Source organism: Alligator mississippiensis, chromosome 7, assembly GCF_030867095.1.
Source record: "Alligator mississippiensis isolate rAllMis1 chromosome 7, rAllMis1, whole genome shotgun sequence".
Taxonomy (NCBI): Eukaryota; Metazoa; Chordata; order Crocodylia; family Alligatoridae; genus Alligator; species Alligator mississippiensis.
In genome coordinates, this window is record NC_081830.1 from 29,159,175 (window position 1) to 29,183,099 (window position 23,925).

The 23,925-nt window shown below is 43.5% G+C and overlaps 1 protein-coding gene across 2 annotated transcripts in view; it reads left to right on the top strand.

Annotated features, from left to right (window-relative positions):
• STAG1 (STAG1 cohesin complex component) overlaps nt 1-23,925 on the top strand; it is a 304,994-nt gene that overhangs the window by 134,179 nt on the left and 146,890 nt on the right. For both annotated transcript variants that reach the window (XM_059730741.1, XM_059730742.1), the window contains 3 exons: nt 4,433-4,509; nt 15,253-15,457; nt 21,270-21,421. In XM_059730741.1, coding sequence (XP_059586724.1) covers nt 4,433-4,509; nt 15,253-15,457; nt 21,270-21,421 — 434 coding nt within the window. The remainder of the gene's footprint in view (nt 1-4,432; nt 4,510-15,252; nt 15,458-21,269; nt 21,422-23,925) is intronic.

Genomic DNA, 23,925 nt, shown 5'->3' on the forward strand with positions numbered 1-23,925 from the left:
TGGTGGTGTTGGCTCTGACCTTTTGTAGAAGAGTGCAGTGATTATGGCACTTTCCCAGGAAGCGAGACCTTGGCTCTAGCTCTCCTCAGCTTGAGGGGATTCAAACCCACATCTCTCACCTCCTGTAGAGTTCCTGAGCAACCAAGTTATAGAATAGTCTGGGTGAGGGCATCCTGCAACCCTCTTGTTGAAGCTTGACAACTGTGTAGCAAGGTGTGCAGGATTCCTAGACCTACAAGGAAAGCAAGCAAGAGGAAGCCTGATTCTGCATCATGGTGGTTAGGGCACTCAGTGGAAAAGGGGGACTCCTGGGTTCACAGTCCTTGGTCCCTCTCTTTTTGTGTTTTATGCAATGGCTGTCTAACGTAAAATGCATTGTCCTACGAGCAGGGGCCATAAACCACAATTCCCCTCTTCCACCTGAACATTCAGTTCGCTATTTGCTGTCCTTGGCTACAAAGTAGTCTAACTTCAAAAGGAGAGTTGGAAGATGCCTTACCCCAACTACTGTTTAGTTTGGTAGTTAGTAGGGGTGTGTGAAGTGGGCCATATTCAATTCAGGTTCGGCCCGAATCAAGGACAGTGATTCGATTTGTTGATTTGGATCGCTGTCCCTGATCAGCGATTCGGACACAGACACAACTTTAAATGTATTTTTCTACAAACCTCAAGGTACCAGGCGTGGCTCGTGAATGTTGTGATGCTGGGAAGGATGAAGCGTCCCACAGGAGCGCCCCCGGGGGGGCGTCACATGCTTGGCAGCAAACCTGGAAGTGGACCGGAAGTACTTGTGGTCCACTTTCGGGTCTGCTGGGGGGGCGCCTGTGCCCCCCCCCCCAGCTTGGTGATCGGCTGTGGGGGGACCCCAGGTGCTCCCCCAGACCCAAGAGACACCAGTCATCGAGCCGGGGGAGAGCTGGGGGGCCCCCCAGAGCACTCCCTGGCAGACCTGGAAGTGTGCCAAAAGTGGTTCTGGTCCGCTTCTGAGTCTGCTGCCGAGCACACTGGGGATCTCCCCCCATGCTTCTGCGGGACACTCAATGCGCCCCAGCATTGCAACATTCACTAGCCACCTGGTACCTAGAGGTATGTAGAAAAAACATTTAAAGTTGTGTCTATGTCCGAATCATTGAATCTCTCTGAATTGATTCAGAGGGTTCTGATTCGATTCAGAGAAATTAAAGGGTCCTCTGATTTGATTAGGATTCAGAGATTCGGCCATCAGATCAATGCAGGGACCGAAGCTTCGCACAGCCATGGTAGTTAGGACTTTTTATTGAGAGACTACAGGATTCCCAGTGGGTGGTAGTTCCTGATATACAGCTTTTAGAATCAGACAGCCATGCTTCAGAGAGATGGTAGTTCAGACAGCCCCCTGGACCCAGTGCTTCCTATTGGCTAGCTCCAGGAGGATTCTTCTCAGAATGTGAGTTTTGGTGGATTGCTCTTCTAGGGCATACAACTCTCCATGCCCATGTAGGGGGCATAAACATCTAACCCTATTCCTTTGAATTGAGTTTTTGGTACCGGGTGTGTAATTTTGGAGACTGCTGAAGCCTAAGTTGATGAGACCAATGTGTTCTCTCTGTAAAAGCTTAAAACCAAGCCACAAGAATTTTTTTTACAGTATATCAAGAGAGAAAAAGTTAAAATATAACTAAATAGATATAAAGACTTCAAGTTGGTATTATCTGTCTGGTAATCTCTGCTACCATTTTCTTTAGGGTCCGTAGCCCCTCATGCAACCCCACCTCCCCCAAAAGAGACAACCAGCTATGTTATAGTGGAGTTAAGTTTGAGACTATCTATGAAGAATCTCAGATATATAATATATAATGCTTACAGCAGGCACTGGATGGCAGTAACGAAGTATGGGTTCAAATTTAGAGGTTAAAAACCAACTTTTTAGATCTGGCTTGAGCCCCACACCTAGGAACCTGGGAAAATAAATGTTAACTCTGTATTCTAAAGTGAACAAACTTCCCCCTCAAGCAACATTCAAGTAGAATAGGGTTTAGATCTAAACCAACCCAAGCAGCTGCCTCCTAGCCCAGTCAATTGGGAAGGGAGATTCACACAGGGCTTGCCTGTCTCGGGGCTTGACCATCTGTGCCAGCCAACAGTGGTAGGTGCTAGCTAGGGCCCACCCTGGAAGGACCCTGTTGTTCCTTGCCACTAGGGGTGACTGCCCTGCTCCAGGAGCTTGACCACCTACACCAGCCAAAGTGGCATTTACTAGGAAAGGAGGTCCACGCTGGAGTTGCTCCCACCCGCTGCTGGGGATTACTGCTTGGTATCGTTGCTGGAGTGTGCCACTTTACCACCAAGGGGTTGCCACCATTGTGCTGTTGCTCTACTGCCACCTGTCCTCTTCAGCTCTTTCATTAGCTGACCTACTCAACAGCAGGCTCAAACAATTTTGCTCTTTGAGATGTAATGAATATCAGGTTTCTGCCTGAACCCAGTACAGGAACTTGTGCTCCCAACTACTTTGCTGTTAAGTTGATAGCCCTCAAGGCCTTCCAGGGAGTAACTCTTGCCCTTTCCTGATTTTCATGTACTGTCTCTCCTGGGACTGAGGGTCATCTCAACTGCAGATCTCTGCACAGCTCACAGAGAGTGCTGCTCCCTTGGTGACCTTTGTGTAACTTTCCATTTGCAACACTTGTGTGTTTAAAGACTGATTAGTTTTGGAAGGGAGGGTCTGCAGACACACATACCTGATCTACCTGCACTGTACTAGCTCCAAGGCTAAAACAGGCTTACAAGCAGTAGAAACAGGTGTGAGTAGCCCCCAAACTTCTAAACACATCTGCTAATGAGGGAATGGAGAGAAAAAATACACAGTTACCATTACAGCAGGCATAATAAAACAGGATTACAAATGTAAACAGGAGAAGTGTAATTATTTTGGGAGCAAGCTTTATAAATACAAGAAACCTAGTAGGCACATCTACGTGTGCATTAATAGGATCGTAATTATGGCACATTAAATCTAGTATCTGTAATAACAGGTAATAACTTTATGCAGGGTAATCGGTGCAATTGCACAGTAGCGTTTACACGTGTCTTGTAAGTAATGCTAAAGCACACTTGAATTAGTCTTTCACAGTGGTGTGTTAGTCTAGCTTTCACCTGACGTGTTAATGCACAGTAGAATTAGTCTACTGCACTTTTAGTGTCTTGTGTAGACGCGCCCAGCATTAAGTTGAAACAAAAAGAAACACAAACGTTTTTAAGATATGGAAATCCAGCTAGGGACTCTTACCAGCATGTTTCCATGTTTTAAAATTTCTGTACAATACTTTGTATATATATTAAGCATCACAGGGATATTGAAATTATGTGTAAATTACGGATATGTGCTCTTAAATGTAACTGTTTATAAATGGAATTGCATTGTGTTTTTTGGTTTGGTTTGGTTATTAGGCTTCTATCCCTCAATTCTGAATTTCACAGAGGTATGAAACTATAGTCATGGGATCCAGTGGAGATTTGCAAGAGTAAGGGTATTGTCCCTAATGTAATTAACTAAATTGAAACATGGGTGAGACATTTGGCTACTTATAATTTCCGGTGTTGTTTTAATTTGCATTTTCCTTTATTTCCTTTCAGAAAATTATGTAGCGCAAAGCACAAAAAACATTCTGAATTATACCCAAGAGCTCACTCCACTTGAGTGGAAGGCAATTTTTCTCTACACTACATTGTACACTATTCATAACCTAGTTTAAGATTGCTTAGGTTGGAAGGCATTAATGTTATGTTAAGCCATTTAATTTATTTATGTTGATTTTATTCTTTATCAACAAGATAGTTAACATTGTGTATTATACCATGCTGGTTTTAATGGTTTGTTTACTTCAAAAAAGATGGATGTTTAGTACATTAGTGGATACGAAATCAAAAGATACTATTCCTCTGATTTTACTAAAGAAATTGAAATGTTTTTCTATTCTGAAAACTATTTGCAAAAATGTCAAGTGGCTTTCTTTTGCATTTATTGTTTTTCAGCGAGTTCTCTATAAAATTGGCTCAGTTGTATTGGTAGAAATATACGGCATTTTCTAACAACCAATCCTATAATGGTTCCCTGGACAACTGACTTATATCCACTTTAAAAAAAATGTTTTGGAATTGTTAACCTTTCCACGAGCAGCCCCAAACTGGTATATCATGGGATCTCATGCCCCACACGGGAAAGTGCTTCTGACTCATGTTGGATCAGTCTGCGGTTCTTCTGCTGGCACACAGTTCTATTATGTCTTATTCAGAATGTTTTTTGGTAACATTATTGCTGTATAAGCTTTCAAACCAATTTATAAATTGTGTAGCTGTGGAGAAACTTTAAAAGATTGATATTATGAGTAACTAACATACAGATGTAAAGTGTCCCACTGCTAAGTATAATTGTTCCTTCATTATTTCACAGGTACTGTAAGAATTGAAATGTTCAGGAACATGCAGAATGCAGAAATCATTAGAAAAATGACTGAAGAATTTGATGAGGTATAGTATATAAATAATTATGCTGTAGAGTTTGTGGAAAATGGAAACAAGAATGTAGTATGTTTTGCATTTAAAAGAAAGTTACATCAGCTGGTTTGGTAGTGGGGCTTTTCAGGAGCCAGTGGCCTTCTCATCTAATTGACAAGCAGTCTTTCTCGGCAAGGAACCTTACTGACAAGATGAAATGGCACTTTAAACTAATGGACAGAAAGTGACAAGGAGGTGTAGGCATAATTAATATATGCTAGTGGGAAAACAGAAAGAAAATACTGTAATTTATCATGTATAACCAGTGCCTTTCTCCCCAAACCAAATGGGGAAGATTGGGTTATGCATTATGTGCAAAAAAAAAAAAAAAAGACTTCCCATGGGTTCAGAAATTTGGTGGGCAGTGTGGGGCACAGTGTGGATGGAGCAGTAGTAGTATAATTTGCCATGGCCCTGGGAGCCACAGCAATTAACACTGCCTCTGCTACTTTTTCTACCTCCCCACCATCAAATTCCTGGATCCATGAGAAGTCCCTCTCCCTAGCTATGCACTGGATTGAGATGCTGCATGAGATTGGTGTAACCTAGTATGTGGTCCCAGAGCCAGTGTGCAGTGTCAGACCTGGTATGTTGCACCAGCTCAATGTGTCAGATCAGGCCCCAGCGCAGAATAGCAAATGGGGTCCTGTACAGAGGGCTGGATCGGGTCCCGCTGTTCAGCCCTTAGCCCACATCTCCCAGTCCAAAAGACACCAGACTTCTAGTACTTAACCATGTTCCAGGATAAGTTTTTTCTTTACTTCTTGGGGCCTTCCAAAAACAGGAAGTGTTTTATATGCAGGAAAACATGGTAATGAAATGTTTTGCATATATAGTTACTAGAAAGGTTAATGAAATACAGTGGGAAGGTGTTTAAAAAAGTCATCCCATGCCATTGAAGCCGATGGGATGGTCACTGTTGACTTCAACAGAAGTAGGATCAGTCTCTGTTGATGATTGATTAAGCAAGCGACCAGAGAACTAAGGGATCGGACCTAAGAAACATGAGGTGGTTTTTGCAGATTGGGAAGTAGACTGTGATGTGTTCACATGTAGTCTGGTGTTTATGCATACGACTCTTTCATCCAAATTGTAATATTCATTGAATAAGCTGGGTAATAAAATGGCTAGTAGCAGCTGAGAGATATCTAGCTCAGTTCTCTAAAGGGGAGAGTGGAAATCAGGGGAAGGGACATTGAAGCAATAGAAAGGAGATGAGAGAATAGTCAAGGCCTTGAAAGGCAGAACTTTTCAGCTAAATTTTATGTATTCAGACCCGCTCTGAACCATCTGGGACCTAAGTGCACAGCTTTGACCCTGGCCACCCCAGACTCTGGAACAGCCTGCCCATGATGAGCAGCGGTGGTGGCCAGGCAGAAGCTGCTGCTGGGCAAAGGGAAAAGCACCTGCCTCCCCCTTGCCACTGCCAAGCCTTTCTTGCTGCAGCCATGCAGAGCCCTGTGACTCTGCTCCACCACTGTCACCAGTGCCCCCCCCCCCCCCCCCCCCAAACCACCCAGTGGGGCAGCAGTGGCAATAGAGAGGAGCCACATTGCAGCCCAGAAGCAGGCTCCAGGCAGTGGAAGGACTTTGTCCAGCCTCCAGCAGGTCCCTTCGTCCTGCCTGGCCCATGTGCTGTCTGGCCCCATGGCACATCCCACTGATGTTTCCACTGACCTCGTTCTGGCTCCAATTAAGAATCTAAAACTTAGTCATTATAGCGCCTAAATTATACACACCTGGCCCCTGCACTGCAATTGAGAGCCCTGTGTTAGCCACTCACTCCATATACTTCTCTCCCTCAGGAGAGTTAGGTACAACAGAATGGCAGTTTAAGTCCATGTCTACACTGATGTTTCTGTGGCCAGAAATTCTGTTACTTTTCAGCAGCCACCCTTGTTCAGGGTGCAGACCACCGCATTTCTGCATGTGCAGATCACTGCATTTCTACCAGTGTCATGCATTTTTGCCACAAGCGGCTCTGCTGGCTGATTGTACAGAACCCCATGGGAAAGCTTCCTAGTGACCACAAAAGCACATTCCAGGCCAGTGCATTGTTGAATAGAAGTGGGCAGAATTATGGGATAGCCCAGCCTCATTGAGAGAGTTGTAGCTAAGCAAAATCTTCTGCCCATGGTGCATTTTTTTCTGCTCTCTGGTTTTTTTGTGTCTGTGCCTTCTGTTTTCAACAGAGGTACCCTTCCCTATTTCTCCCAGCTTAGATTCTGAATGACTTTTTAGGGTGTTTGAATCCTTTCTCCTTGTGAGCTATGGTTTTCTTATATGCGGACATGCGTGTGTGTGCGTATGTGTTTGTGTGCACTACCTTAATGGTAGGAATAAGAAGCAGCAGCTCTAGCTAGCTGCAGAAAAAATGGACAGAGACCAAACAGTGGATACAATCTTCAAGCTTATAGAGTTTGTCATAGGCAACCTGTGCATCACCAAACACCAGTTCTGGGCATGGGAGAGCAGAAGAAACTGGTTGAATTGAATTGAGTCAGAATCCTTATTCCCTTCCTCTTGATCAAAGAGGTTGTTGGTCCTTCCTCATGGTTCTGCAGGTTCTTTTCAGAGCTGTCCACCATTATGGCCAGCTGTTGTGATGGGATCCATAACAAGGATTGAAAGCAGCTCATAAAAGAGGATGCACATCACCAGGAAATCCATTAACTTTTACTATGGAAGACCGCCTGGTATGCTTGTTGAAGGTCTTCTGTTTGGCCTGGCACTAACTGCTCCTTCTCTAATAACCTCTAGCCTGTGTCATTGCCACGAACTCATTGTACATGTGTTGGTTTTTCCTGTTGTCACAGAGCTGTGATTGGATACCACTCTTATTCGAAAACTTAAGGATATTGAAAACCTACCTCCTCCTTCTCCTCTCTACCTCTAGACCACAGTAGATTGGTAGACATCCTGCACATCTCACACATGTGCTGGGAGGCAGAGAGGGTTTTCAAAGTGTCATGTTGCATTTCAAGGAAGGGGTTCAGACTTCCATTTTGAGTTTTGGACAGTAGCATTGAAGCAGGTGTCCAAAAGAGTTGGTGTGAGGAAGTGGTGCAAAGAAGTGTGGGGTTGCTGCTAAACCTGGCAAAACCGTGGGATTGTCTACACACCCCTTCTGCTTACGCCGGTGGGGTAATATAACATAGTTTGTATAGACAAGGTGTTCCACGCTGTCGTATAGGAGCTTTGTATATAGGTGCACACAAGCTTCTGTGGCCAACAGCTAGAGTTCTGCTGACAGAGCTTTGTAGTATAGATGAAGCCTAAAACACCTGAATGCAAGGAGTCATGTGAATTACCAGCTGCAGAGAAGGGCTTGTCTTAAATCTTGCTCCTTTCTGAAAGGTAGGTGCATGATTCAGAGTTGCAAGCAGGCACCTGTAGGCACAGCCCAAAGTCTGTTTACAAGCATCCTTTTCTACAAAGGTAGGAGTGTCTAATAGACACGATGGTCCAGGAAATGTGTGCAAAGCAAAGATTTTTTCACCAAAACATTCCCAAAGAAGTCCTTGCCTTTTAGATAAGAAAAGGCTGGTGGTAGTGCCCTTTTGTGCACAGCAGCATAGTGGTTAGATTTCCAGCCCAAGAAGTGGGAGGCATGGCTGTAGGTCTCTTCTTTGCCTGAGGTGATTCAAATTCGCATCTTCCAGTGTAGGAGAGTGCCTGAACCACCAGGCTGTAGGTTGCTAAGGGATGAACATTCTTTAGTCCTATTGAAGTTGTGCCACTATAAAGTAAAGGATTCAAGATTCACTGGGATACAGAGAGAGGGAACAGAAGTAAGGGTAGGAAGAGAGGTTACCAAATAAAGCAGATCAGCTGTGGCAGGATGCATCCCTCCACAGCTGATCCATTTCGTTGGGCGAAACGCACATCATCATTTGTCCTGCACTGCATGGGGATTCCCTGGGTCCCTTACTGTTACATGCCTCCTTGCTGTCCCAGTAGAGGGCTGTGTGGGACCCAGGGAACCCTAACACCCTGTGCCTCCATGCAGGGACCCATGCCAACCACTGCTTCACACAGGCATGGGGCCACAAGGCTCCTGGCCCAGGTCCTGACGTAGGGTAGTGTGGAATCCAGGGAATCCTTGGCAGATCCACGCCAGGATCTGCACACCCAGAAAAACCCCTGTTAGAAGATTCCCTGGGCATGCATCTACAAGGGGGGAACCTGGGAAGGGATCTGGTGGTATCAAGGGCCCAGTGCTATGTGGCCTGGGAATAGGAATTCCCAGGGCATGCAGGATCAGGCCCCTCAAGCCCCTGGAGAGCAGTGGGCATCTCTGGGCTGTTCATGCTCTTCTGCCTTAGATGTCAGCCAAAGAAAAGCTGCTCAAACTAATGCTACCTATGTTGTGGTCGCAAGCTGTAGTGTGACAAGGGGTATGGATGTCAACTTGATTTGCTTTTGTACTACCATAAAAAATGTTTTGGTGAGACACAGGTTATGAAAGGTGACTTCTGTTTCTGCCCGGCGAGACTTTTGTTATCTAGTCATTAGTGTATTCATTAAGGAGTGAGAACACTCTGGATTTTGATTCACACTTCTGGTACTGCTTCTTGTATGTAAGTTGACATTTTCATTTGAAATGACATTAAAATGACATTTTAACTCAAACATCAATTTGGAATTCAAATTATCATTTTGAATCAGTGTTCCAAAAATAAATACTGTTTTAAGAAGTCACTACATTTTGTTTCGATAGGAAATGTCAAGATTTTAGTTGAAGCTTTCCAGATGGAAATTTTTGGGAACTTTTGAGATTTCAGCTTGATTTGGGAGGTAAACAAATACTGAAATGTGGCATGCTGTTCTGAATGCACAGAGGTGCTTTGTTGAATCAGAGGCTCATAGTACAGAATAGATAGTGTGTGGTGAATAAGCTAGAAATAAGCAGTAAAGGGTAGGATTTCCATGGAGTTATGCCTCATTCTGGGCTAAATTCTGCACACGTTTAGAATTAATCAAATTCAGGGACTATAGAGTGTTGTAACCAACAGCAGGATTAGACCTCTGTTTTCATAATTTTACACTGTAAATAGACATTTTACGCTAATGCAGCATCAAAGGCGCTTGTAATCCTCCGTTTTCTTTAGTGCAGGCATGACAGAAGACAGCTTGAAGTTATCTGACTTCCAAGGATTCCTTTGCAAGCAGTGTTGTAAGGAGGCATGTTGGCGTACCATAGAGATTTGGGTCACCACTCTGGTCCATAAGACAGTCTTAAGAGGGAGATGCAACTTATGTGCTTAGAACTAAGCTACTCCGCACCTGGGAACTATGAAAAATCAGGAGTATGCAGTGTTGGCTTAAAGCCTTTCCCCATGGGTAGCATGTTCTGTGTTCCACTTCTAAGGCCCCTGGCAGATGTTACATTTAGTTAGTTGTGTCTTTAGTAACCCACTGCAGCTGCTAGCTGTCCCTCCCCCTCAACCCTGCCATGTCTGCCCCCCACCTCTACTGCCCACCCTCCAAACAGCCTCTGCCCCTCCTCCCCACACAGCCTTGGGCAAAGGAATTGGGGCTGGGATGAAAAATGGAGACTGGGATTGAATAGGGAAGGACAGTAGAATTTGGACCAGGAACTGAAGTTGAAGAAGAGAGAGGATTGGGACAGAAGTGAGCTACAGAGACACAGTGGGTAAGCTCGTTCAATTAAAGTATTGATATTAAGAGTCTAGTTTGTCTGGGAAGAAGCTTGCAGAAAAAACCAAGGTGGCACTGCAATGTATGTCAAGAATGTATGCACTTGCTTAGAGGTATGAGAGGAAGCGAACAGCAGGTTGAGTGCATCGTAGTGAAGGTAAGAACAGTAAGTAGTGGTATCAGAGTGGAGGTCTGTTATCGATAATCAAATCAGGAGGGAGAGGTGGATGAGCCTCTTCAAGTGTGGAGAGCAACTTTGTTTCAGAAACATGAAACAACTGTGAGGTTTATCTATTAGACCTGGTTTGGAGCAACAGGGATAAACCAGTGTACAACCTCAAAAGGGTCAGAAATGATCACGTTAAAATAGATTTCGTGATTCAAGGAGAAACTTTGAGAAGAGCCAAAAGAGGACCCTACACTTCAAAAGGCAGATTTCAGTCCATTCAAAAGCTGTAGATAAGGTTCCGTAGGTAGACAAATAAAAAGGAAAATATATTCAGAAGGGCTAGCCTTTGCTAGCCGACCTGATATTGCAGGCACAACATCTAGCTAAGCCAATACAGAGGAAAGATAACAAGCTTGACTGCACAATAATATTTTTTAGCAGTCTGAAAATAAACAGTGAGCCTATAGGGACCAAATATGTGAGGCAAAGGAAAAAAACAAATTATACTAGCAAGAGATGTTAGAGGCAACAGGAAAGGATTTTACAAGTATGTCAGAGGGAAAAAAATAACTATCTTGGTTCTGCTGCTAACAGAAGGTAAGTTATTCACAGAAGATCTGAAGAAGGCAGAGCTTTTCAATTACTACTCTACTTCAACCTTCACAAAAAATAAACTCGGACTGGAAGACTAGCAAAATTAATGTAAATAAAGTAAGGGAATGGATGCAGATTGCAGTACATAAAGAACACGAGGGAACATTCGACTAATTTGAATGGATTTAAGTCAGCAGGGCCCAATGGAAGTGCTGAGCAAATCTGGGAGTTGCTGTTAGTAAGAGTTGCAAGCATATGAGTGACAGGCAAGGCTCCAGGGGGCTTAGTGAAGACCTAACATAGCATCTGTCTTTAAAAAGGAGATCCGGGGAATTATAGTCTGACTTCAATACTTAGAAAGTTAATACAGCACATTATAGAGCAGTCAGTACATATCCAGTGGATGATGGGGTGATCACTAGCAGTCGACGTGGATTTCCTGAAGATGTATTGTGTCAAGCCAAATTTAATTTCTTTTATCAAGGTTACTAGTGGATGGGGAGAATGTAGTGGATTATATGTATGTGAGCCCAAATCCAGCTCCCCCTGTTGGCTGCATAATAACCCCATACCAGCATAAAACTACATACGTATGTGGGAATATACAGTTGCACATTCAGACTTGCTCTTTGAGCAGTGCTTGGAAAAAATCCACTAGGGCCATTTAATCTGTTGTAATCCTATTCTACATAGGAGCCTGTGTAAATCTATGTAAGTCCTTGAAACTTCAGTTGAAGAAAAAAACACCTCCAGTGACTGGTGAAGAGGATAAATATTTTGTGCTAAGTAGGTGAATGAACATCAAGGTGGGCTAGGTGGTGTCACTTAGTTCTTTGCGGGTATAAAGCAGGGATCCCTGTTGCTTCATGTGTTCCCGGCCCCATGTATCTACCCTTGCCTGCTGGTGGGCACTTTCAGCTGAGGCAGTAGTGGGTACTTTTGGCAAGGTCTAGGCTATGGTCTGGTAGTTAAAGCACTTTGCTGGTAAGTGTGAGATATAGTTTCAAACCTCAAGGTAAAAGGAGGCCTGGAACTTGGGTCTCTCATTTCGTGGGCCAGTACATTTATGGCTGGATCAATTGGCTAAAAGGTGAGAAGGTAATTCTCCTTCTCACTACTTAAGCATGTAACTTTAGGCAGGTAAGTACTGTATAACTACCTAAAGGAGGAGTTGGGTTTGAGTCGTAAACTGTAGTGAGGCTTTTGGCAAAGTCCAACACACAATTCTCCCAAGTAAGCTGGAAAAGTCAGGGCTAGATTGAGTTACTCTTAGGTGTGTACATAATTGGTTGAGTAAGCACCAACAGTTCGCTAAAAATAGTTCGAAATCAGACAGGCGGGAGGTCTCAAGTGGGGTTCCACAGGAGTCTGTTCTGTGTCCAGTGGTGTTAAACAATGTTGTTGGCAAATTGGATGCAGTAATAGAGAGTATACTGATCAAATCTGCAGGCATCACAAAGCTGAGAAGAATTGAAAATGTATGGAGAATGGTATTAAAATTCAAAAGGATTTGGATAAATTGGAGAACTAGGTTATAGCTCAGAAATTTAGCAGAAACAAATGTAAGGTGCTATACTTAGGAAAGAAAAGAAAAAAACTAACATGCAGATATGCAATAGTGGGGATAACTGGGCTGGCCAGAGCACTGGTAGGAATAATCTGGGATTATGGTGAATCACAAACCCCAGGTGAACCAGTAGTCATTTGCCACAATAAAAGCAAACATAATTTTGGCTGTATTGTATGTGAGACAGTAGGTAATAGTAACTCTTTATTTGGCAGGGGATAGCCCTGGTCTGGAGCACTGTGTAGAGTCTTGGGTGTTGCATTTTAAGAAGGGTATATAGAGAAATTTGAGATAATCTGTTGGCGAGCAGTGAAAATAATAAAGAGGTTGGAATGCAAGTTGTTCATGAGGAAAGGTTGAAGGAACTAGGTCTGTTTTAGCTTGGAGGAAAGAAAACTGATGGGGGCATGATAACAATTTTCAAATATTTGAAAGGCTGATGTAAAGAAGGAGAAAAATTGTTTTCCCTCATCACAGAAGGCAAAACAAGAAGCAGAGCCTATCTACAGAGGGAAAGGCAGCTTCCCAGTCCTATCAATTATGTGTGCCAGAGGTTTGTATCGTTGGCCTGTATTTTCCAGTCCTGCTGATGACCCTTTTGAGTGTCAGCATCTTGCCAAACAATGGATTTCTGTTTTATTTTTTCAGTTTGCTTTTTTAAAAACTTAGGAAATTACTTGCAAAAGAACCTACAGTAAAAGAGCATGACTAAAGTTTCCAGTCATACATACAAAAGTTGGGGAATACCAGAAATAGATTGCCTGTGCAGGCTTGATTCTGCTTCATTATGTGGAACATTCTGATAGTCTTTGATTACATGATAGCATACTGTTTTTTCCACTGGACTCTGCCTTTTGTAGTGCACAATTCATACTTCCGCCATGTAGTGACTTGCATTGTTGGCCTCTCTGATTGCTGAAGCTGACAAATGTTTAAAGAATGAGACAGAAGATTGCCAGAAAAGAAAGTACACTTTCATGGTTTAGGCAGATGAATGCTACTCTGGAGAGGGAAAACTCTGTCCTTGCCACAGACTTCCGGTGTGATGCTGAGCAGATGAATTGAACCAGTTTTCTGGAGACTATCACTTATCAGTTCCTCGTTTTCTGGATGTCCATCTCGGAGAGACATAGGTTTTGATTTGTCCTGAGCACTCATGGCTGCGGCTGGAGTCAACGGGAGCTGTACTTTGAATATGTAAAGTGCTGTACAGTGTTAAGTATTCTGAAAAAAACAGGTCCTGTTTATCTTAAAACTGGCACAGAGAGTTAGAGAAACAGGACTGTCCAACTTCTAAGTGGTTGGGGACCCTGTAAGCCACACCAGCAAGGGCTGCACACCTCAGGGGCCACACCAGCATGAGTCACAAGTTCTCAGGGCCATGTGCCATGTGGGCAGTACCCCCTCACCCCCACCCCTGCATACAGGTGCCTAGCCTCATTATCAGCTCCCTAGCCAGGGGCTCCCCCACTACACCACACCTTGTGGGTGCACAGGAGTCCACAGGCCTCAAATTAACCCCTCGCAGACTGCGTGCACCCTGTTGACCACCATTTGGATCGCCCAGTTACAGGGTGTTGTGAAGGTAAATTAATTAAATTAAATCAAAATTAATTAACATTTGTGAAGCATTTGGTTACTATGCTGATAAATGCCATAAAAACACCTATGATGAAATTCATAATTCTGTCTTCCAAATAAAGTTGAATAACAAGTAATAAAGAAAACAGGTCAACATGCTTAACAAAGAAGATAGAGCAAAATATTAACCAGCAGCACATTAAGAGATCACCGTCCATCCTCTGCCATGAGGAAGGCAGTGGGAGGTTCTGTGAAAAACTATTTTTATGTAACTAACGACTGTGTCATAATGCACATGCATGAAAGCTGTATTAATTTTGTAAAAGCAACCTTATTTCTGTAGTTCTCTAATTTCTGAGGGCTTGATTTTGAAACTTTAAATATGTTATTTTTATTTAGGTCCTTTGTATGTAGTTTAGTTTAATTCAAATAGAAAAAACTCATTCCTGTTTATTTTTGGCTGGCAGAGAATAGTTGTATCAAGTGCAGTTTTCTTCTCCAGTTGGCTTAATGGCTTTGCACAGTTCAATTTGTGCTTTGGAGTCTAGAGAAATAATAGCATTTGGTCTCCATAAAACACTTTTGAAATACATACGCACAAAGAGGGAGAATAAGCTCCACAGATAGATTTGGTTTTGATATTGTCTGGCTTCTGAATGTTTAACTTAAAAACCCCTATGTTCATGTTGTAATAATATACTATATCATGTTGATCATTTGGAGAGATTGGAGTCACAACAGTTTAGGCTGCAACTGAATTTATGTATTATCCTGTGATGTGAAAGAACTGAATATGACAAAGTATATGTGCAGTACCAATGAAAGACAGCTGTGTCCAGTGTGAAGATGGAGAGGAGTTAAGGATCAGATGGCTGACTAAACTGCACTGAAGATTTCACATTCTCACTGCTTTCCAGCAATGGTTATTGGACAATTGGAATTGGATTTTGCACCCTAAAATTTCCATTGCTTCTGTGATAGTGTGTCAAACTCAAGGGGGTGGGGGGAAGAAAGAAGCATATACAAAACAGAAGTTTTTTTGTGTGTTGTTTTGAATAAGATATTGGGGGGTGGTGGAAATAGAATGGAACAGAATGGGGAAACCTTTTAAATGTTGAATTATGTGCATCTTCTCTTCCTTCAGGACAGTGGTGATTATCCACTTACCATGCCTGGTCCACAATGGAAAAAATTTCGGTCAAATTTTTGTGAGTTCATTGGCGTGCTGATTCGACAGTGTCAGTATAGCATCATTTACGATGAATACATGATGGATACAGTCATCTCTCTTCTGACTGGTTTGTCAGATTCCCAAGTTCGAGCTTTCAGGCATACCAGTACACTCGCTGGTAAGTAAGTTGGCACAAAGACCCGGATTTTCAAAACAGTTGTTATTATACCTAACTGCTCTCGGTTTTACCTTTAGGGGAAATGGGACAGAGTTTGGGCAACACTGAGTTTTTCTGAGAATCCTATGCAAATTGTATCATAACTGATTTAACTATACAAAAAACATTTCTGGGTTGGCATATAGCTTGGGAAATTGTGCTTGAATGAGACCAGAAGTTGCCAAAGACCATGAGAATTCCACCCCCTTCCTTCCCATGCTCAGAAACGAATCCATTCCCCCCAACCCTTCCACTATTTCCCCTTCCCTGCTCTCCCCTCCCACTCTTACCACCCCCATCTTTTGCTTTTGCTGTCCTGGGAGCAAGGGAAGCTCCTGTGCTGCTCCAGAGTAGGGGCTGGGATCAGCCTGGGACTGTGATGGCAGCAGGTGGGTGGGTTGCCTGGTCCCCCCAGGTGATTCCTGCCAGCCCAAAAGCAGATGCGGGTAGGGGGAACCCACCTGTTTGCCACCCCTGTCCTAGGCTGAGCCTGGCTCCTGTGCAGCCTGGCTGGAGCACTGCTATAGCTCCCCTCATCCCTGGGACAGTGGCAGGTGGGGGAGCTGGGGAGGGGATGTGATTCTGAACAGGGAGGGGAAGAAGGAAAATTCTTACCTGCTTTGGGGACTTAGACAAGTCCCCAGATGCTGCTTCCATGGCATGGTCTGCCCACCCTGGTGGAGTGGGAGCAGGAAGGCAGCTGGAAGAACAGGGTGCAGCTACCCCTGCAGTGCTGGTTTTTGTTCCCACACTCCCCTTTGCGAAATCCAGGATCTGCTTCTGATTGACATTTCAGGAAACTGAAGCTCACAACTTATCTATTGCCATATAAAAGCACAGGCTGTAGCTGTACAAATGTACCATGATGTTGTCCCATTAGTGTATCACAAACCTGTCTTAAAAGCTAACCACTTCTTGAAGATCGCCAATAAAAATAAAGTCAGTTTTATGATGATGTAGACTCTTGTCCATGGGGAACTGGACAGAGATCAAGTTATTTCATACATGCCATTAAATAGCCATCGGCAGCTTTCAGTCTTTTCCATTTTGCATTGGATTTGAGCTAGCAAGCTAAAGATGAAAAGTCCTGTGTAGTCTTTCCAATCTTTTGAATGAAAAAAAAAGACTTTTGCATAATTTATTGATGAATATTTATTTTGTAGCATAAAGTGCCTGTCATAAAACTCCAGGTGCCCTGTACAGTACATTTTAAATGCATTAAATGATTAATAGTGTCACCAAAAACTAATGCCTATCCACCAGAGAAAGAAAAACTCTACCGTGCCTACATACCCCTCTTTTCAATGACTGCTTCCAAATAGACTTTGGAAAGGAAGGCCAGGATTCTAGATTTGAGTGTCATCTTCTGCCGTCAGCCCCTAGCGACTTCCTTCTGTTTAAAATTAGCTGAGATACATAATGATATGTGTGATGTCTGAGATAAATAGACTCCAGACCATACAGGCTTATATGTCATACCTGTCATTCTAATTTAAACATTTAGAGAATCAAGTGTAATATTCTTCTTTATTGTTGTTGTTGTTATCTTTGCATCATATTTGCTCACATATAACATGCTCTGGAATTTAATATGCACCTTGTTTTGAAAGAATGAAGGAAAACAGATCATTCTTCGTAGTAAGTAACTGAGCAGCAGCAGCTAGGGAGTGGAGCCTGCTCATTGTTCTGCTCCCTGTGGATTGTTGCAGGGTTTTTTTTCAGTGTCACCTGTGAGAAGTAGAACCTGTTCTTACCACATTTCTCTCGTATAATGTGCACTCAAATTTCCAGCAGCTGGTTTGGGGGGGAAGCAGTATGTTATGTGCAGGAAAATATGATAAAATATTAATATGCTTAATCTTTGCCGAGCCACTTTCTTTAGTTGTCCAGATATTCAGTTAATCAGAACCCCAAATTGAGACCAGTTTTTTGAAAGAGGTTAGCTTTCATTTATTTCCCTGTATAAGCTCAGAGTTCCAGGAATATCCATGACCTTGTAACTTCATACAGTTAGTGCCAGACTTTCAAACGAATGTAACAATCAGTGAACTGAAGCCTTTTGAAATTCTGCCCGTATTGCTCATTTTGTCCAGAGAACAAGTGGTACAAACATGAGATTCTATTTTAAGAATTACCTCTATACATCCTCATTCTTGGAAAACACGTACTGCTTAATGTGCAACAAGAAAAGATTCTATAAGTATATTAGCCAGAAAAGGAAGACCAAGGAAGCAATGAGTTCATGGCTAAGTAGTCAGGGTGAGCTCTTAGCAGAAAATGCAAAGAAGGTAGAGCTACTCAACAGCTACTTTGCCTTCAGTCTTTACAAAAAAATCAAGCTGCACCCAGACAGTTTATAGGGATTTTTTGGATAAGGAAAGGGACAATTTCAGGGGTGAGATAACAGAAGAAATGCTTTTGATGCATCTGAACCAATTCAAGTCAGCAGGACCTAATGAACTTCATCCCAGGGCACTGAAGGGGCTGGCAGTGGAGATTTCAGAGACCTTGGCAATAACATTTATCAAGTCCTTGCAGACAGGTGAGGCACCAGAGCAGTGTAGTGCCCCTGTTTAAAAAACAGCAAAAAGGAGGACCCCGGAGGAACGTTAGACTGGCTTGTCTCACCTCAGTACCCAGGAGGTTATTGAAGCATATCATAAGGAAGTCTGTTTGCCAGCATCTGGAGAAGGAAGGAGCAATCATGAGCACCCAACACAGATATACTATGAACAAACCATGTCAAACTTGATTTCCTTCTTGGACAAAATAATTAGCTGGGTGCATGAAGGGAATGCGGTGGATATAGTGTATGCAGGGTTCAGCTAGGTTTTTGACAGTCTCAAATGACTTTCTCATAACAAATTGGAAAAATGTGGGCTAGATGATAGACAACTTGCTCAGTAGCCACAAGCAAAGGGTAATTATAAATGGATTCATGTCAGAATGGCAGTAGGCTTCAAATGCAGTCCTGGGGCCAGTGCTGTTCAACATGTTTATTAACTATTTGGATGCTGGAATAGAGAGTTTTTTTGAGCAAATTTGCAGATGACACAAAACTGGGAAGGATCATGAACATACTGAAAGACAAGAATGCAGTTGAGACGGATCTTGAAAAATTGGGAAGTTGGGCCCGAGCTAATAGGATGAAATTAAGTACGGGTAGGTGCAAGGTGTTATACCTTGGGGAAAAATAATAAAAAACCCAAATACAACATGGGTGGCACTTGGCTGGATGTCAGTTCTAGGAGTCTTGGTGGATCACAGACTCAATACGAGTCTGCAGTGTAACAGCTGCACAAGAATAGTATGTGGTTTTGGGTAGCATCAGTAGGAGCATTAATACAAGACACAGGAGGTGATCATGCTTCTTGAGTTGGCCCTGATTAGGCTTCATCTAGACCGTTGTATGCAGTTTTGGGCTCTACGTTTTAAAAAGGACATGTAGAAGTTAGAGAGGGTCCAGAGAGGAGTGACAAAAATAATAAAGGGCTTGGAAGGCAAGCCATATGAAGAGACATTGAAGGAAATAGGCATGTTCAACTTATGGAAGAGGTACTTAAGAGGCGACATAATAGCATTCTTCAAATATCTGAAGGACTGCCATAAAGAAGAGGGAGAACACCTTTTCTCTCTTGCTGCAGTAAGATATGGACCAATGGCTTGAATTTGCGACAAAGCAGGTTTAGATTGGATATAAGGTTATCTTTACTGTTAGGGCAGTGAGACAGTGGAATAGACTGCCTAGGGAAGCTGTGGAATCTCCATCACATTTTGGATCAGGAAGAAATTTTATCCCCTAATCAGACTATACAGACTTGGGGTTGCCTTCCTCTGTGGCATGGGGGCATGGCCCTCTTCCTTGAATCTCTCATGCATAATTTTTTAATCACACTTGCAGCAGCAGGATGCTGGTCACTGTGACTGCCACGTGCGCCCCACCCCCCGGCCTACCTATAGCAGGTTAAGGTGCTTTGTCTTGTATTTGTGTGGCAGGTTTGATTATGCAATTTTATTAATAGGTTAGACAAGGATTTATATGGGATGGCTTTGGGTAGGGATGAACCTGCCTCTGGCAAAGGTTGGACTGGACAACCTCCAGAGGTTCCTCCCAGCCCTACTTTTCTATGATACCCTCTGTTGCCCCTTCCTTTTTCAGTGTATACATGGAACTACTTAAATGTTAGCAAAGAGATAATGTGTGTTGTTTTTAGCATACTGATATCTCAGTTGTTAAATCATGTCCAGCCTCGCAATGGAAAAGATGACCCAGTGTCTACAGTGATTTGAGTGGAAAGGCCTCTCCCTCCCCCCCCCCCCCCCCCCCCATCTGTATGATGATGTGAACTAAGGGTTTCCTTTGAGTTTGGACATCATACTACATTATCCAGGTCTTACAACTATTTAGAAACCAAAGCAAGCACAGAATATAGCTTATTTTTTCTTTAGACAGAGGATCATGTTGAGAGTATATAATATTGGTGCTCTATATTTGTCTACAGACAGCCTGGGAATCTCCTGGTATTATCCAAAGTAGTCATTTGAATCTCTAAAACTCTGTAAGATTTAGTACTAGATGACAGAAGAAATGTTCTTCCAGAGTGACATTTTACTGTGCTGGCAAAGAGTGAAAGCACTTAGGTTGAGATCACTTCATATTAATTGGGTGAGGATTCTAGTAAAGGTAGTCTGTGATTTGCTTTTCACCTGGGTTAAATTTGATAAACTTCCTGAAATTGTTCAGTGCCTGTCTTTTTTTTCCAGCACATTTAAGGAAGGATGACTTAGGGTTCATTGGTGGTGGTGTTGCTGCTGCTGATAGTTGTTCTTATGTCTACAGTTAAGGAATTTTTACCTTAATATTATTTGTCCTAGTGGATACTTAATGGAGTGGGATTGTAGCCCATTGTACCCTGTGTTCAGTTTGTCAGTGTCTAAAATATGGGAAGGATGTTTATTAATGTTTTGTATAATCAGATACATAAAATGAAGGGAAGGAAGAGATATTGAGTCAATGTAAATTGAGAGTTACAGTAAATTGATGCTATTTGTATTTTTGCTACAATTTGAGAAGAAGGCATATGAAAGGGGCACTAGTACTAGAAAGCATTGGGATAACCTCAGCTACATGATCAGCATTATGCATAGCATGTTCTGAGGAATGTTTTCATAATTGCGATATAAAACTCAATTTGTATTTTTACACAATACTCTTTTTTGACTGGGGAGCCATATCAGACTTCAGTTTCAAAGAAATAGTCCAGCAGCTTTTTTTAATTGTGCAAGAGGCAAGAATTTGGGGGGGGTGATATCTTTTACTGGACCAGTTGCGTGATTGGGATAAAATTAGACAATCTTTTGCATGCCAGGCATTCTTCTTGTAATTTTTAGTCATCTTCATACAGTTGTTACACATAGTCTACCTCCCAAGTGTGTTGGGAAAACTCCCAATGAAAGAAAGTTACTTTCCACTTACTGGACTTGACAGACTATGTTGATTTACTCCTTCACCACCACCAGTTTTTAATATTACTCTGAAAACATGAAAAGGAGCTCCAAGGGCAATTGGAGCCCAGTTCCTTCTGTACTCTGATTTCTAACGTTTGGATCAGTTGGGGGCGTGGGTATGCCTTCAGTGGGAACTATTTTCTAGATAATTCTGTATACCTATGTCAGGAGTTGGTTACATCCCATGAATGTGGATCTGTTGAGGTATTATATTTGAGCCCCAGTTACAAGTGAGTAACTTTCCTTCATCTTCCACTTCTTTCAGCTATGAAACTTATGACTGCTCTTGTGAATGTTGCCTTAAACCTGAGTATTCATCAGGATAATACACAGAGGCAGTATGAAGCAGAGAGGAACAAAATGATTGGTAAGAGAGCCAATGAAAGATTAGAGTTGCTGCTCCAGAAAAGGAAAGAGGTGAGTAAAAGGACCAAGACTATTCTGCTTGGTATTTAGTTCGTTCTCCTCAAAAATGTAAATTAAGAAGTTTCTGAAAAGTGTATGTAGCCTTTGTCATTTATATCATTTTGAATATCTGAATGTGTTCTCTGTGTGTAGTGCTAATTTCATTTTAGCCTATGTTCAACGATTTGTCCATAGTGGAAGAAAATTAATCATTTAGACCAAAAAAGATAAAATTTAACATTTTTTTAAATATTACATGGTTTTGTGGTTAAAGTATGATGGTGGAAACAAATCCGTTCTGTGGCATCTATGTGACCTCAAGCATTGATACTTAAAGCTCCATTTTCAAATCTTGGACTCTTACATGCAGCTGGTCTTGCAGGAACTAACTTCTGTATGCATGAGATGGTAGTTATTTTCAAAGATATATGTGGTTCATCACTACACAGCGCACAGATTTTGGTTATGTGTAGAGTAAAGAGCTATTAAAAAAGGGATCTTGGGCACTCCCCAGCTGAACTGCACACTACTTCTTTTAGCCATAACCACTGTATACTTTCTTCTTACTTTTATTCCAACTACTTTCAAGAAATGCTGGAATAGGGACTATGCCATCTAAATGCAAGTAGGAAAAACTAGGCAATAATTATTAAAGTCATTTTTAGTAAACACCAGTCATTAGAAGCATACTGTAATTCTCAAAGCAAGCATTAGGCCCCAAGAAATGCATAGTTAAGGTTATACTTTAAACAAATCTAAACAGAATAAGGTGTGGAAACTAGGGGTGCACAGGTTTTTTTTAGGGCCGATAACTATAGCCAATTTTTAAGGAGGCATATTGGCTGATACTGATCTGATTTTCAATACGCAGCCCGGCAGCTTGAAGAGCTACGTGCAGCTGATAAGTCTGTTGTGGTGGAAGGGGAGGGGGAAGTGAAGGGGTGTGGGGGTGCAGATTAAGGGCCTGCGGTGAGGGAAGGAGTGGGGCTGGAACAGGCGCTGCCCAGTTGGGGCGGTGCAGGTGCAGGATGGAGCCGCGGCCTCCCCGGGGGGCGGGGGGGGGCGGCTCCCACCACTGCGCACACCCTGGAAGTGCACGGGGGTGGGAGGGCATGTGCTCCTGGTTCTGAACTGGGTGGGCTGCATCTGCCAGTTGGGGCTGAGGCTGGGGTGGTGCCAGGCTCCTCCTGATGGAAGTTGGGCCAGGCTGCGCTTGGGGTGGGGCAGGTGGCATCAGTGCCGGGAGGGGGCTACCAGGGGACTGCAGCCACCCCAAAATTTGCCATAGCTACTGTTGCCCGCCCCGCCGCAAGCGCAGCCCGACCCAGCCCCTGCCAGGAACAGCCCGGTGCAGCCCCAGCCTATAGCAGCAGCTGCCCTTCCCCACACAGATCCAGAGGCACCCACCCCCTGTGCCCTCCTGGGGTGCACACAGCAGCAGGAGCCACTCCATCCCCTCCTGGACAAGCCACAGCTCCTGCCAGCGCTCCACCCTGCCCTTCCACCCCTCCCCTCTCCCCTGCCCTTCCACCACAACAGACTTACCAGGTGCATGCAGCTCTCCCAAGTTGCCGGCCCGTGCTTCTCGCTACCTACATGCTGCTCTGTGGCTGCGCACATGCATGGGCCATTTATCGGCCACAGCAGGCCAACTTCCAATGCAGACAATTTTCTTTATATCGGTGCCAATCCAATATCAGGCTGATGTATCAGTGCACCTCTAATCAGTGCACATATCAGGCACTCAAAAAAAAAACATTTACTTCTAGCCTGCAAAATTAATGATCATGAATAAAGGCAGTTAGTGTATATGGTCTCAGACTAGAGTAAATTAATTGTGAAGACATACTTTTAAAAATTGTTTTCCCCACATCGTGTCACTACAGGGCAGAGATTATGGTTCTTTCGTGCTTTCATTGTGCATCTCTTGGATTTCATATAAGGGTTTCACAAATCCTATAATGCATGATCTGCACTTAGTTGCATCATCTTTAAAATGTTGTTGACCCTTACACAACTTAATGTAGTTTTTCTGTGTGACCATTTCTGTGGATTCTTTAGTAATAATAGGTGTGCGCTGATACATCAGTCTGATATTGGATCGGCACTGATATAAAGAAAATTGACTATATCAGAAATCGGCCTGATGTGGCCGATAAATGACCCGTGCACGCGCACAGGCACCACGCAGCACGTAGGTAGCAAGGAGCACAGTTCTGCAGCCTGGAGAGCTGCTTGCAGCTGGTAAGGATGTTATGGTGGGAGGGGAGGGGCATTGGGGGGCAGATCAAAGCCCCTGCGGTGAGGGAGAGAGTGGGGCTGGGGCTGGGGCAGGCACTGCTCAGCCAGGACAGGGTGCAGGATGGAGCCGCAGCTCGTCCAAGGGGCACGGGGGTGGGGAGGGGGGCTCTTGCGACTCTGTGTACCCTGGGAGGGGGTGCCCCCAGATGCGGGTGGGGCAGGGTGGGCTGGGGCCAGGGCTGGGGCTGTGCTGGGCTCTTCCTGGTGGGGGGCTG